The following is a 16,327-nucleotide window of genomic DNA, read 5'->3' as shown; positions in this document are numbered from 1 at the left end:
ATGCACCAGTTTTAGTGCTTGCTGCAGTGTGGCAGACACCTGCCCTCTTGCAGGGGGAAAATGAGCTTTGAGCTGCTTGCATCAGAGCTCCCAGGAAGAAGACTGAAGTCTTCAGCTCTGATCTCTGCCAGTGTTTTGGCAATGGCTGTGGTTTTGGCACCAAGACAACAGTCTCGCTCTGGAGGACATCAGCAAAAATCACAGTGACAACTGTGGCAGTATTAGCTGTTTGCCTTTGTGAATTTAGCATCTTACACCCTTGGCATGTGGTTGTTACAACTTTAATCTGCCATTACCTCTTTGAATTGCAGGTCAGTGAAAAAACATTAACTGAAAATGTGGTCCTCTAGTTGTAAGGCCCTGTATTTCATGAAAGGCAAGAGATTGTATATTAAATATGTTACATATTTGCAGCCACAGTACACTCCATTTTAAGGGGGGAAATTGTCAGTATGAAGGACTTTAAGTCTAGAAAAGTATCAAGTGAAGGATTTTCCGTAGTGACCTTACATGGTCTTGAACTTGGAAATCCTTATGCCTGAGCAGAGTAGCAGCAGTTGGCTCTACACCCATTATATTTAAGCAGCCCCATCCAATGCACTTCAGATAATTCACACCAGTAATTCTCACAGACCATGATATTCCTGAAGTGTCTGGAGTAGGAACCAGATCTCTCTATTCCAAGTAAGAGGATGAAGTGATAGGACTTTGCATTGCTTTCTTCACCAATCCAGTTTAAATCCTGTTTTAAGGCCTAAATGTCTGGGGTTGTTTTATCCCCTTCTTACGTACCACAGGGGATTGCTGCACAGTTTAGGATGTTGGGAGCTTTTGTTCAGCAGAACAATGGAAATGTGGTTTGGGATGGAGGACTACAGAACTGCTCTTAGGAAGAATTAGCACAATACCAGACCACACAGCGTGGGGGATAATACTAAAATACGAGTCTCTGTGGTTATTTGGATTGTCATATAGGCTTTGTGATTCACTAGTTCCAAGGTTTAATATTAGATTGTTTATTTTTCTGCTAAGTGTGGAGGGAATTGAAGACCTTCTTAAAATGTTTGAGTCTGTAGAACCTTCATGCTCAAGATGTTATAAAAACATTGAAACATTCATTTGTTTTAAGCCTATGAGAGAAGCAATTGCTTAGTAGTTTAACTAAAACTCATTGTGAAATATTATTCTTATGCCTTACTCAGGAGAACTTTTGTTTGAACTTCAGTGGTTTGTTTTCCACTTTTCTAGTGAATGGAGATGTTAGTTGGCATACTTGATCCCAAGTTGCATTCCTTACTCCATTTCTTACTCAGAATTCCTTAAAACACAAGATGAAATAACAGAGCTGTAACCATTGAACATAGTGTAGAGAATCCCTTTTTACACACAGGAGTTTTTAAACAAGAGCTTAAGCAATTGTAATGGAGCTTAAAGGATTGTTTTACAGTCTCCCATGTCTTAAATGATTGCGTTGTTAATGGTGAATAAAAAATAGTTTTGATTTTTACAATAAAAGGTAAAATACATTTTGCGATCAGGAAGAAGATTTAAAAAGTCATTCACTCAGACACCTTAAATGAACATGTGTGTTAAAGCCTTCAGGAATCTCAGTAGGTAAATTCTTTGCTGATACAGAGAGATTAAAATGAGAATGTTGTTGTAGTGAAAATGCTTGTTTCTTGTCCTCTTTCTAAACGAATCACTGAAGATTTCTTCCCTTCTCTTTTTTCTTCAGCTTCCATATTTATTTCTGTGATTGATCTCACCTCCAGTAATTAACCATGAACATATTACTGTTTTAATTAACTCCCTTACAAGATAAGTAAGAATTCTATTTAATGATTCTCAGTGGGAATCTTCTTTCAACTTTTCTTCTCCCTTTTGTATAAGCATATCAGTGTTATTTCTCAAAGGTGGTGAGTATTATTAGCTTCATTCTACAGGAGCAGAAACACTCAGAATGAAATTTGTTTGTGCTTGCATGTTGATGAGGTGTTGCACTGGGGCTATGTTTTGATGGTTTGCTGTTCTAATGGCAGTGGTTTGCTACTCTGCTTTTTGCTGATCCTCAGAGTTGAGTCTTCAGATGTGTTTTGAAAACTTAATCAAGCCAGTTATTAAAGTCTTACCCAAGTAGCAGCAGTTCATAGAACTTCAGCATCAACAAAAAGCCCCCACTCTTGATATCTCTAATAGTATTAAGTGCTGACAAAACACTGTCTTTTGATCAGTATGGTGTTTGTGTGGCTGTGTAGTATTGATTGAACGGCCAGCTCCATCAGTGGTGGAGGATCAAACGCACAGGATGCTTCCACAAAAAAACTGCTCCAGAGCTTCTTTGTGGCTGTTTAATTCCCGCTTAGACCAAGCAGTCATAAAGATGGAAAATTTCAGCACACTAAGGACTGCATGTATAGTCCTCTACTGAAAGAAAGAAGTGGTAGCTACCACTTTTCTTTTCTCTGTCCCTTTTTGAGGCTAAAATGTCAAACTTTGGTGTGCCAGCATTGTTCAGATTGAGAGCGCTCCTCTGCAAGTGTGGGAATTTTTCTATTCATTTGCCCACCCATTACTTTGCCTCATGGAGCCTACCCAGGAGGGTGTTAAATTGTGATGGTAATGCTGCATTGAGGATAGATCGCTCTGGGACCACAGTCATTGGTTTTATTCACACAGCTGCCAGCAAAAGATCATCAGATAATTGCAGTTGTCAGTCATCACTGGTGTGGGCCAGCATTTGAGCCATTGATCCAGCAGGGCAACACACTGAATTCCTTTACCAGGCCACCAGATAACGAGACTCTTCTGGTTGTCTTTTTCAGTACTGTGCTAGCAGTGTCGTGTAAGTCTGTTGAATAGTCATTAGGTTTCCAAGGAAGGGGATTTACATTCAGTAAGAGTTATATATGCAGGTATATATCTCTGTCTGCCACAGGATGGTTTTTAAATTCAAGCAAATTTGCAGAACAATAATGATTATAGTTGTTTACTTGTTGGCAAAACCCATACTACTTGAGAATAAAATATTGTGCTCTCTGTTTATAGGTGTTTTACACATCTGTAATATGTATATGGGCAAGTTTTAAAAGATTTTCTTCTTGTTTTTAATTTTAACATTTGGATTTTTAATATTTAAATATTTAAACCATTTTCTGAAATTTAACTAATACAAATTCTCAGTGCAAGTGGTGAATTTTTGAATGTATCTATGTTCTAACCAGCTGTTCCTGTAGATTTTATTCTATATGTAAACTCTCTGGATGACCTTCACATCTCTCAATCATGGTTTTGTGAAAGGTAAAAGGCAGCAAGAAGCAAGGCACTTGTTCTCTTTCAGAGTTTTGTCTTCTCTGCTTCTGCTTTTGAAGCCTCTCTTCTTGAAACCATGTAAAATATAGATAAAAACAATCTCAAAAGCTCATCTAATCTATTGCAGTCCAAGAGGCAGGATACTGGCTTTTCCTGCAAGAAGAGAGGAACCAGCTGTTACTGCACAGCAGGTTGCAGCTGTGAACAGAAAAACCTGCAGCAGAGCTGCTGTAATAACCAAGGGATGGAAGAACTGGGAAAGAGAAGAAACTACAGTGCCTGAATGTGGTTGGCGGTGGTGACGACATGGGCATGTACCCATGTCCCAAAGCTGGCCATCATGGCTACCAAGGCTAGAGCATGCTGATCTGTCCTGGGCTCTGTGGCAGGTTGCTTCTGCCTGTACCATTCCTGACTGGCTTTTGTCTGCCTTGTGCTTAAAAGCCTTCAGTCTCTCTAGGCAATCTCTCCCTGTGTCTCACTGTATTTACTGTTAAAAAGCTTTTGCAGGGAGCAGGGTGTCTGCCACAAGATCTCACCTAAATTCCCTTGCCACAGTTGAAATGCATTGCTTTGTGTCCCTGACAGACATGGAACACGGGTAATTCTCTTCTAGTTACAGCAAACTTCTGCATATTTAGAGACTGTCACCATGTGTCCCTGCAATTTTTTTCCCTTTAGACTAAGAATAAACAAAACAAAAACCTGCATTCTGTTCAGTTTTTCTAGTGGATTGTATTTTCTGGGCCTCCTATCACTCTTCTTTCTCTCCCTGGAATCTCTTTTAGATGTTCAGCGTATGGTGTGCCATGGTTTAAACTGAAGACAGCACTCTAGCTGAGGCTTTGCAAATACTGAATACACCAGAAAGGGTTACTTTTCTGAATTATTTCTTAGTTAGTTGTTCCCTATCCTGTATGTGATTGCACCTGTCAGAGTATAGTGTGTTGCATTTCTGGCTTTATTGCATTGCATTTTACTTTTCCAGGTAGTTTTGCCTTCTGTTTGTTACTCTTTCCAAAAAGCACTCCCTTGTCCCTCTTTTCTGCAGCGTCTCAATGTTTCCTGTTAGCAGTTAAGCTTCCCTGCAGCTCCAAATACCATTTAAATACTTTACAGTGGATGCATCTCTCATTCTGAATGGTGTCCCTGTAGGCTACCAGGGAACTGGGGTGTTTTCAGAATAGAAACAGCTCTGACAGAGCTGGGAGGTTTGTGTTTCAGAGCTGCAGGCCTCCAGGCAGACACAAGTTGGTAACTAGTTTATGCAGTCATTTAGTAGGTTTGGCAGGTAACTGATGCAAAGAGGTTTAAGGTAGTAGAGCAGCCTGCAGAGAACAAAATAGAAGGTTGTTGCTCCTTTATTTACTTGCGTTATCACAGCACTTCGGAGTCTTAGTCACAGACCACAGTCACCAGTGTGCTGGATAGCATAGAAATGCAGGCCATCGGAGGGCCCTTACCAACCACAGCTTGAAAACAGGACAGGGAAATAAATTGTGTTTGGAAGATTAGTAATGATAACTATGCATAAACTACATATAGGAGACAAAAACAAATTAGAATTGGTAATACTTGGAACTAATGAAAAATGTAGATAAACTTCTGAGATCGATAGATATATCTATCTCACTGCAGCCCAATAAAATTATACTTGGTGTCTTCACCCAGGGCCGGAACTGCTTGGTGGATTAGGATTTTGTTGTTGTTGTTAATTAACATTCATCAGCCTGGTGGAAAACGGATAATAGAGTTGAGAGTGGAAAATAGCATTTTCAAATGTTAGTGAGATCTTGCATAGACTTGATTCAGACTTAGTGTAACTAAGTTGTTCATAACCCAGGAGCCTCTGCAAAGTAAATGAAGCTATGTGGCCACTCTTTGGAGCAGACTCTGCCATTTAAAGGAAAAAAGGGAAGCAAATGATAGCATATGTTGTAAACTAAAACTACGACTCTTCCTTTCACTGTGAACGTGATTACCTTAGAAAAGGATGCATGTTAACCAAGACGATCATACAGTAGTTGTGAGAAGCTCAGCTTGTACTGAGAAAATAATTTTTACTAGATAGAAATGAGGAGGTTTTGGAAAACCTCTCTTATCAGTGTTCTGTGGTACAATCACACCTCCTAATAATATGTTGGTGTTGTGGGACACTTTCAATGGCATAGTCTACATTTTTTACAAAACACAGAAAAAAATTGTACTAATAACAGGTAAGGCAGAGCTAAAAAGGCTTCTTAGTCAATAGCTTTTTATCTAGACAGATTTGGTGGGTTGTTTTTTCTTAAATTGTCATTCACTGGTGAAGAAAGAGGACAAACTAAACACAAAGTGCTTCAATAAGTATGCAGAAATGCAGTTGTGAACTTGTGTAAGTGGAACACATGTGAGTGGGATCATTCAGGAGATTACTCTCTTGTCAGCCCTCAGTATAAGATCAGAAACAGTAAAAATTTTAAAATTACAAAATCTTGGGGCATTCTGAAAGAATATTTTTATCCAAGGAAAAGGAAGGAAGATAGCAGTTCACTTTCTACCCAGAAAGAGTTCAGTCACTAATTATGTGAGTTTTTTTCCATGGGCTTTTGTCTGTTTATGATCCAGTACAAATTCATCAGTGCACAATTTTATTAAGGGTAATCTGGTTTGCATCTTCATTTAGCAGATGATTTGATTTTATCAACACTGCCCAGAGGTACTGATAGAATATCATCTTTCCTTAGATTAATTATTTCTGCTCTGTCCTTGAGACATCTCCCAGGAAATTTATGGGACAAGGGAAGCCTCTTGGAAATACCATTATTATTCATAGTAACTAGTTTTTCAACTGTGTAGATGAATGATATAAAGAAACAGATGATTTCCTTAGTTCTGGCTTGCTATTCTCACAGACAGGGAGAAATTGATAGATAAATTATCTCTGACAGCTCCCTGAACTGCTTGCTTTTCAGCCAATTTGTCAATTATTTTTGAAAGTAATAGTGCACAGTGATCACTGCTAACAGCTAAAAATAGAGAAAATGCAGAAAAGCTTTAAAGCATAATGGTAGGATGCCTAAAATCAGGGAATCTTTTACCAATGGGAACATCCCTGACTTTTTCCTTCTACTTACTAGGGGTTTTTGAACTGTTAGCACTCACTGAAGTTGACTTGACATCATTAGACATTTGATCTGCTGATCTATTAGTAGTTGAATTCCTTATGGCTGATACAAGTTTGTTGAATTTTGCTGTCTTGATCACATTTTGCTCAAGAAAAAAGACTGCTGCAAGCTGTCCGTAGTCTTATGGCTTTAAAAAACAAAGGCATTCCTCTTCTGTTGTTCATTTTTCTCCTCCTTGTTCCAACAGCATTACAGGCATGCATCAGCACACTTCTTGGTGTTCCTGTTATGAAGTACCTTAAAGTCTTGGTTATGACGTCTGTCTGGAAATCACACTGTAAAGTGAAATTTTTGCTGGGTTGCTTTATACCAGTTTTGGTTTAATTTTTTCCCTAAGTATTGTTACAACAGTGTCACGAAAACTCATTCTCATAATTCTCTTTAATGTCTTGCTACTCGCTGGGTAATTTTTCTTCATTGTACAATGAGTACTGCAAATCTGAAAACAATAGATGAGCCTGAAGTACTGTCTCCACAGCAAGGAGGTGGTCACCAAGACACAACTGTTGAAATCAATAGCATCTGGTTCTTAGAATTATTTTCTTCTAAGCTAGCACCCCAAATATTTTCTAGGACCTTAGTTTATCCTTGACTATTCTCAAGGTATTTTTTAGTTTCCTTTTTTTAATCATGTAGGGGCACAATGTGTAACTTTGAATCCAAGCTTAAATCTCAGAAATTAAATTGTTTGTAGCTATAATTTGAGTAAGAAAGCACACATGGAAAAGCTTCACAATACTTTTAAGTGACCTGTTTATTCCAGTAAGTTCTTCAGAATAAATAGTCACAGCATAAGTGATCTGGGACTGATTTTGAAACATGCATTGTCCAGTATACATGATCTCTTGTTTCCTTTCAAACCAGAAAATAGTAATGAAGAGTATCAGCTGTTTTTTCAATATTGTACTAGGCACATGCAGAATTTCTGTAGGTGTTTAGTGATATATAGCACCTCTGGTTTTGGGTAGCCAGCTTGACACCTATAAACATGGTATGATTCTCCAAGGAAGAGAGCAGAGTGCTCTGAAATTGTCCAGCTATTGAAAGTCAGAAATAAAGCTTCTTGGCAGTGTAAATGGAATATGTGGGTGGTCTTTGGTCTTTGACACAAGCTGGGCACTTGACATCACCACTGTCAAGACTGAATTTGTTCTGTGCAAGAATTTTTGGATACAGGTTTACCGGTGAGATTTGAGCATCCTGAACTGTGTAGATGCCCCTGTATTGGGGAGAAAAACCAACAGTGGTTGGTCATCTTTTTGAAGCTCGTAAAAGCTCAACAACAGGGCTGTGTTGAGATAACCAAGCAAGTTTTGAGCAAGATGGAGTCAGAAACAGAAAAGCTGAATTAGCCAGTTACTGAATGATTATATCTCCTTCTCAGCATGTTGAATTAGATGTGTGCACCTACTACAGTATAAAACCATAAAGAAGAATAGTTATTGTGGAGTAGCTTGCATAAAGTAAGTTCTCCCCCTTGCTTACCCCATGGTAAGTTACCTCTATGTTTTTATTCTTAGTGTTTCTCATTACAATTTGAACTGATTTTCAGCATGGTAGAGACGAGTAGTATTTACTTTCTAATGCCTACACACTATTACAGTGAGTTGTCTCCCGTCAGAGCAGTTTTTTCAATGAAGTAAAGCTTGATTTAATGAAACAAATTGCACTAGCCAGCAGACGTTACTTATGTTTTTATTTATAATGGTGTGCTACTTTCATTGAGACAGCCCTTTGCTTATCTCATGCTATCCTACTTCATAGTAAATACATTTCTTGAATGCATAAGCACAGAGGTAATTCAAGAAAGAGACTGTAACTTACAAAGGCCCCCTGGGACATTTTTCTGTTTAACAAGACTGCAATGTATATTTAACTCAAAGGGTAGATGTTATCTATCTGATATCTGTCTGTCTCTACACTGTATACTAAGTTTTCTTTAGGCAAATTAATGAAAGAAAAGGAATAACCCTAAGTAGCAGGTGCTAATTATTCTGCTGCAGGAAGTTCTGAGATCATACTGCAAGGGGCAGAGAATAAACATTTAGAGAAGAGGCAAGAAGTCTTCCAGGTTGCAGAAGCGGAGTAGAGGGGATGTCTCATTGGATCGCATTTACCACTAAGGCTTTATGTAAAGGGAATGCTGCTTTTAACTAATCTAGAAAAGTGCAATTTAAAAGCAATTTCTGCCATGCTGGTCTTGCAGGTTTTCTGAACTTTCAGCTGTATTTTTCTCTTGCCTTCCCCTCCTTCCTCCCACCACCCTGTGAGATATCTCCCTGTAGTCATTTGCAGCTAGGCAGCTGAACTTAGTAAGGAGGAATTTCTTCTAAAAGATCATCTCCTGGCACTTCGCCTCTGTCAGCATGAGACTGCTTTTTGTCCCCGGTGGGTGGGTGGTGAAACAATTTCTTCTAAGAGGTTTCTTGATTATTTTCATAGTGCTTTTGCAAATGTCTGTAGTGGGTGGTGTTCCTTCTGAGTTTTACCTGCATGAATTTTTACTGTACCGAGTTACTTTGGCCCCTGTCCAGTTCTGTATTAAGCAAGCTTTGCAACCCACATAGAATTTCTTTGAAGCTAATTTAAGAGGCTTAAAGAAGATTGATGAGGATTCCCCTCTGAAGAAAGGAAACCTCGGATCCTGTGGATTTGCTGTGTAGTGGTAATAGTTCCCTATTACCTCTCCTGACTTATGGTTCATCCTGTATATAGGAATGCAAAAACTGGTGGTTAGTAAGAGCTGCTCTTACAGGTGGCCATTGGCTGGCTGCCAGAGCTGCCCATGGGGCCACTGGTGGTCTTATACTTGGGGCCATGCCACTGCTGCAGTAAATAAGGTGTTTCGCTTGTGATGTGCTATATAGTCTTTAGCCCCAGACTAGCATCAGGTGTTTTGTAAGGTCAGAGGCAATGAAGGATTGAATGGGCTTTGGGGAGGTGGTGTGGAAGGCAGCGCATGATTCTGTTTGAATCAATGAGATTTCTGCCCTGGCATCTCTAGGAGAGGATTTCTCCCTGGCTGCCACTGCCGAGGTGTTCAGACTTGCTGGTGTGTAGGCAGGGTCTTTGTGACTTGCTTCCTGAAGCCCTGAGTAGCAGCTGGGCTTGTCAGCGGGAGGTGTTGCGATGTAGCATTGTTTGGCCTCAGGTGCCATTACCTCTGTACCTAAATACAGGTCTGAACACCCCCTATGCCACCGTCTGTGTAGGAAAACTTTCTCCAGGGACTATTCCCTTAAGTTAACTCTTCCCATTGTCTTTCAAAGATAGTTGGGTGGAATTTTTAAAATGGTGAGCCCTTAACAAAGTATTTGTGATGTTTGGGAAAACATGTGCGACGCTGCGTAATCTACTACAAATTCTATATGCTTCTCTACCCCAAATCTCAAAACACAAATGTTGGTTTAAGTGTGATGAGAAATCTTCATCTCACGCTTAATGAAGGAAATACTTCACGTGAAATTGGATGCTGGAAACACAGTTCCAGGAAATAAAAACTGAAGCAGTCATTGCCTTTGATTGGCTGCTCAGCACAGCCATGCCTGCTTCGCTCGTGCCTGTGGGTGCTGGGGCTGGACGGGGCGTTGTGCTTCTCTAGCGCTGCCTGTAACTTTGTGGTGGACCCGAGTGGAATCACAGCAGCTGTGTGTGAGGGCAGCCGCTCTCCTCTAGAGGTAGAAAACAATTGCTATATTTCACAAGACCGCTACGTCCTGTATTTGTTTCAAATGAAAAGGAATTATCTCAGTAAAACTATATAGAAGACATTGGAACAAAACTCGTTTTAAAGGCATTGTCCGTGTTATTAAACCTAAATTATTGAACATGGATTTTTAATAAGAAGTATTCCACCGTGATTTATATGCCTTTTTAGTTGCTCTTTGTAAAATTCTTTGGCATTTCGCAAATGGATGTCAATCTAATGACAAGTGAAATTCTTACCTGGCTTTGATCAAGCACACAAAGACATGGAAAGAATTGATATCTCTGGTATGTAGTACCTAATCTTGAAAGAGAGGTTGAGAGAGACAGTTTTAGAATCACTACTGGCTTTCTAAGAATAATTAGCCGGCTGTGACTTAGGGGGTGTTTTCAAGTCCCAGAAGTCAACGTTTCTTTTCCTATGTAAAATTCATGTATTATCTGCAGGAAATAATTCTTTCTGAAAAGCCAAACTAATCGCTTTTTAATTGGATTTTCATTCTCCTTGCCATTAATGAGCGAGTCAGAAAAATTATAAAAGGTTTCTAGACATTCAAATATTGTTCACAGCTTAAAAATATATGCATTAGACCTGTTTGGATAAAATTATTTTTTGTGTTGTACAGCAGTATTTAAAACCCTGTGTTGAATCTTACCTTTATAAGGTTAATTTTAAATCTGTACAAATTTGGGGTTGGTTTTTGCTTAGAAGGATTTTTGATTTTGTAAAAGGAAGATGATCTCAGGTGTACATGCAGTTTTTCCCAGTACAATTGTAATCACCTAGATCTTTTAATCTCTGTATTACATAAACAGAGAAAACATTTCTGAAAGGGAGAAAAAGTGAAACTGAGTACTAACAAATTGCTGAGTTTTTTAATTTTTAAAAATGGAAGTTTCTATTCAATTTCAGTAGTTATAGGTATTTTTAATTATGTGGCACAATGTGACTATTCAGGCAGATTAGTTTTATTTCTTTTTTTGTTGTGATGATTGTATCACTTCCTTTAATATTCAAAGATACTGATTTCATTTTACTCACAAGGGAAGTGTGTAGTGGATGATTGCGAAAATTATTTTTATTTCTGTGTGTAAGTCTTAATGTCTGGCTATATTATCTCCATAGAAAAATGAAAGAAAAACTTTGTCTTCAACGTTTCTTTTTCAAATCCTCTTATCTTTTCAAAAGCTAAAATACTTAGTTTTGCCTCCTGGTGACTTGAGATGGAGAGGATGCTTCTTGTCGCTGCAGAGGCAAGAGTGGATAAACTTTCTGAATTTAGGTCTGTGTCTACAATGCTGGCTGATTGTTCACCTCTTCACTAAGTGAAGATTCACCTAACATAAATACTGCACATTTAAAGCAAATAATAATTAGGAGGACAAAGATCTCCCCAGGAATGAATGTGCAGAACTTTTTTATTCTACTTAATTCCTAAGTAAATTCACAAATCCTATCACACAGCCATTAACTGTATTTACTTGTAAAACTTGCTCTGTAAACTGTCTTGGAAGTAAACTTCAGTTGTCTTTTTTAGATGAAGATGGAATGTAAATTGCTTTCAAATGCTAAGTTTAAAAAAAAAACAAAACACCCAAAACCACAAAACATCACACTCTAAATATATATGTATGCACTAAAGCAGAATGACTAAGATTGTTGTTTGTGTAGCTTGTGTAGCTTATATAGCTTAATCTTCATGTAGTTTATAGTAATTGTGCAAACAGTGTTGCTTTCTCCTTGGGTCATAATAATAAGAATAGGGGCTATAAATTTATGCCTCAGGTTCAGGCATCAGAATTGAAAGTGATTCTTTCTGGCACTGAGACCCCTTTGCCATGTGACAGATAGGGACATTAGTGTGAGACGAAGTGAGCTACAACTATTTCAGCACTGCTATACTGCTCCAGTGGTATGCTCCTAGAATAGAACAGAGGGTTGCATGCAGCAGGAGTGCCCTGTCAACCACACAACATTGCTGTTGCATTCCTAGAGGCTGAAAATATTTATTTTTAGCATGTCCCTCCCTGAATGGTGAGTTTCAGCATTCATAATAATATGTCTGAAGCATTGTTGTCCATCCTTTTCCCTCCAAAATCCCTTTGCTAATTTGTCCTCTTCTTATATGTGCTAATGGCTGTAGTGACATGAGTCTTTATTTGAAAATATATGAGCAATGAGTAATGTAACGCGACCAGTACAAGAGGATCACTCCAATCTGTGATAAAGCAGAAAACGGTAGTACCCTTTTATGAGCATTTACTGCTGTAAAAGCTGACAGCTTCTAAAATTAGGCATGAAATACCATCTTGGGAAATTCTTCTTTTTAGGGCTTGCCCTTTCCAGTTTACCTTAATCTTCGAGATAGAAGCATGTCCCTTTTTTGGTTACATGAATAAACCATTGGACTTGCTTCAGAGATAACACCTAATTTAAAGGTGAGATTGAATCAGTTGTTGAAAATAGTGTATTTGGAGAAGCTTAAATAGCTTCACATATCTCGGTGTTTCACTGAATTGATTTCCAGCCTGCTCCCGTTTGTTCATCTTAGAGGGAGAGGTAATCATTATTTTAGCAAAGATAGGAGTGAAAACTCTTAAATTGCAAATGTCACCTTGACATGCATATTTTTTTTCCGTTGAGTTCTCATTTAATGATATGTTATTTAATCTTAACTGATGATGATAAAAGCCCTATTGAAGTCAGGTTTTGGAGAGCTGTTTTAAAAAAAAATAAAAAGCCCCTTGTTCAGAAAGAAGCAGAAAAATTAGTGGCATCCTTTCATCATCAGGAAAGGACTGGCCAACAACAGTATGTTGCTGGAAACGTAGGAGGGCCAGGTGGATTGCCAGCAACAACTGGAGTTGATGGGTGGCATTTTAGAGAGGAGTCTCTCTAGAACTCCTCATCACCAGCCTTAGCAGTTCTCCTGCCCATCAGATATTTTATTTGTTTATAGTATTCAGCTAAATACTTAAAATGAAAATCCTTTGTATTCTACTGCAGTGAGTTCTGATGAGTGCTTTTTCAGTAAAGATATAGTTATGGCAGTAGTTGGAAACAGTGATTTCCTCTGTGTAAAAAAGCCTTTAGGCTTTTGTTCTGAAATTTTCCATCTGCTGGGAACTGTGAAATACTGAATTTTATCTGGAATATATCTACAGGTTTTGGTGAAGCCTTCAGAGGTAGATGTGGTTTATTTGAAATTTCTTACATTTCCTTAGCAATGACTAAACTAAAATGAAATGTGATTATTTTGTTTTCAACATGCCATGTGTATTTACATGTTTCACATTACAGGCAATGCTCAGAATAAATGTGTTGCACAGGTTCATATTACTGTTGAGGTTAATGTGTTATAAAAATAGATTCTGTTGATCGTGTGCTTTATAAAGTGTGGTAGGTCCACTTCCTTCAAAAGCACAGAGGTTGTAGACATGCAACAAGTGATAAGAATGTCATTCTTCATTTACTTCTTCTTTGTTCTAATTAGTCTAGAAGCTGCAAATAATGATCCTAAAACCAGAGCAATGAAAAGTAGTTAACCAGAACTTTACGACAAGCAGCAAACTGCATTCACACCCATGTGTTTTGCTTGACTGGCAAAATAAGACACGCTGGATACTAAATTAGAGCATGCAGGCAGATACATGCATCAAAACAAGATATGGGAACTGTGTTAAGCAATTGCAGTCTATGTTTGTGTACATGGAATTTAGCTTTGAAGTTCACACAGTGCTGTGGCAGTAATAGAAAGGCATATGAAGGCATGTGCTGTGTGGATACTTGGTGTTTTGGGAGCTGATTTCCTGAAAGCCAGCAGGTAGTTCAGTCGTCTTGCTGGATGGGTTTGGGGGTTCTGCAGTGTTAGGGCTCCTGGTTCTAGCTGCTAGGTAATGCCTGAAAATGCTCCGAGTGCTGCTGAAGTTTCTGTCGTGGCTTACGTTACCACCCTGATGAGGTGAAGTGGTTGTTGAGACAGCCTGGAAAGACTGGCCAATGCTTAGTCCACTTTTGCTGGATACAAACTTGCTTTGGTGAATTCATGCTGCATGTACAAGCATGGAGTGGTTAGCTTTTTGCTGTTTTCACAAGCCTTAGTAAGAAACAGTGTCTTCAGCTATTCAAAATTTACTCTTTTGACTCAAATGCCTGCGTGGAGTGACTCCACTGAGAAACGTTGTTAATGCCAATGTATTAATACTAAAACCAAAATACTGTGACTTATAGTATCTTTGGCTGGTTGTGATTAAATTTATGTTTTTACAACCAAAGACTGCTGCATCAACTGATATAAAGGAATTCTCTGTGATTTCAGCGGTACAAGACCAGATCTTTAGAGAGTTTTACATATTTAGTTGTTAGTAACATAGCTCTCTGTTATTGAAAACAATGTAATGTTTAGTGGGGTCTCGCTAAGTCACCACTCTACCATGAGTTTGTTTCTCCTCTGTCCAGTGTTCTTTAGTGTCTGAAATTTTGAATTTTTTAAAAGGAAAGATTTCTAGAAATTATAATTTTAGATTGGAAATGTGGTTTTAGTTCTGTTCATTCTCCTTGCCAGCTCAGTCTTTGCTGCTTTCATATATGATGGACTGTGCAGTTCTTGTGTTTTTACAATGCCAGTCTTCCCTTTAGAGAATTGTGTTGGTTTTGTAGCATTTTCTTAACCCCCCCTTTTATGTAGAATTGATGGATAAGATATGTAAAAATGGTACTGTCGTGCCCTTTCTATTGTCTCATTTTGATACATTTTCCAGAGCTAGTAAGCAACCAAGTGGGTGATGACCATTACTGAACCTGACCTGGGCAATTGGTGCAGATTGCTCAGAAAGTTTTACCCGTTGGACACCATGGAAGTGATCACCTCAGATTCTTGTTAACAGCAGTTGTGGAGAGTTATGACAACAGCAGCATTTCAGATTTCTTTTTCTCTTGTCTTAGGTTTTCTACCCTAGCAAAGATGGTACTAAGATCCCAATGTTTATTATTCACAAGAAAGGGATCAAGTTGGATGGTTCTCATCCTGCATTTTTGTATGGATATGGAGGCTTCAACATATCAATTACACCAAGCTACAGGTAAGCAGGGTAATTTATACCTTCTTCTGAAGTATCTAGTATTAAGAATTGTCACAGACTGAGGGCAGGCTGGACTATGGATCTGACAGAGTAATACATTTCAGGTCTCTGAGAAGCAAGATGGGGCCCATAAGGACTGCACATCAGTGTCCAGGCATGATTTGTCTGCTTTGTTAGTTCTGAATTCAAGGGGTTTGCCCAGGGTCACAGAAGAAATCTATGTCAGAGCAGAGAAGGGCTGTGCTCTTCTGAGCTTTACAGCAGGCACCCTGCCCTTTGGATTACACCTGAACCTCTTCCTGGTCTGTCACTGAGCTCAAGAGAAAAGCATATGGACATATATTAAGCAAGCATTTGAGCCCTTTGCTGAACTAACAACATAGGAAATTTTCTTTTTTCCAAGTTGAACAATTACTTATGTCAAAATATTATAGAAAATCAAATATTTGTTTATATGAATGTAAATAATTAAAATTTGGCTGTATTTCCGTATTATACTTTTGAGGAGTTTACATCAGAAGCAAAATTCTACTGTGTTCCCATAAGATGAGGAAAGACAAAAGATGATTCTGTCCTGAGATGCACAGGATATGGGCTCTGCATATGCAAAGCAATGCATTGTAAACCAAAAATGCTGTGTGCAAAACAGGATTTGTAGCCCTCAAAAGCCATAAGCTTTATTGAATAGGTGATCTCCTTAAAGAAAAGGCTTATTTCTTTATCAAGGGAATTTGAATAGACTCACCAAGAGGCAGTGATTTTCTGTAATACATAAGAAATGCTCCTAAGCAAGGCAGGGGAAAACAGAAATGCAAAGGACTGAATGGAGAGCAGTTCTTCAGCTGGTAGAAGAGCAGCTCACCAATACAAAAATAATCTATTATGAAACCATCCTATTAAGTTTGGGTGCTACCAGTCTTGCTTTAGAGTCAGCACATTCTTGAAATCCTTTGTAGTGCTTGCTTTTCCAGGCCGCTGTGATTGTATTTCTAGATAGTATTTACAGTTTCTCATCCTTTCTAGCAAATACCTTGTATAACAATGGACCTCCCATCTTTGTGTTC

At 38.5% G+C, this 16,327-nt stretch overlaps 1 protein-coding gene across 2 annotated transcripts in view; it reads left to right on the top strand.

Moving 5' to 3' along the window:
• The window catches only part of PREP (prolyl endopeptidase), a 99,174-nt gene that overhangs the window by 66,766 nt on the left and 16,081 nt on the right, over positions 1-16,327 (top strand). For both annotated transcript variants that reach the window (XM_069804955.1, XM_069804957.1), the window contains exon 11: positions 15,127-15,263. In XM_069804955.1, coding sequence (XP_069661056.1) covers positions 15,127-15,263 — 137 coding nt within the window. The remainder of the gene's footprint in view (positions 1-15,126; positions 15,264-16,327) is intronic.

This window comes from Haliaeetus albicilla, chromosome 17, assembly GCF_947461875.1.
Source record: "Haliaeetus albicilla chromosome 17, bHalAlb1.1, whole genome shotgun sequence".
Taxonomy (NCBI): Eukaryota; Metazoa; Chordata; class Aves; order Accipitriformes; family Accipitridae; genus Haliaeetus; species Haliaeetus albicilla.
The sequence above is the reverse complement of the archived record's forward strand: the minus strand, read 5'-3'. Positions and strand labels throughout refer to the sequence as shown.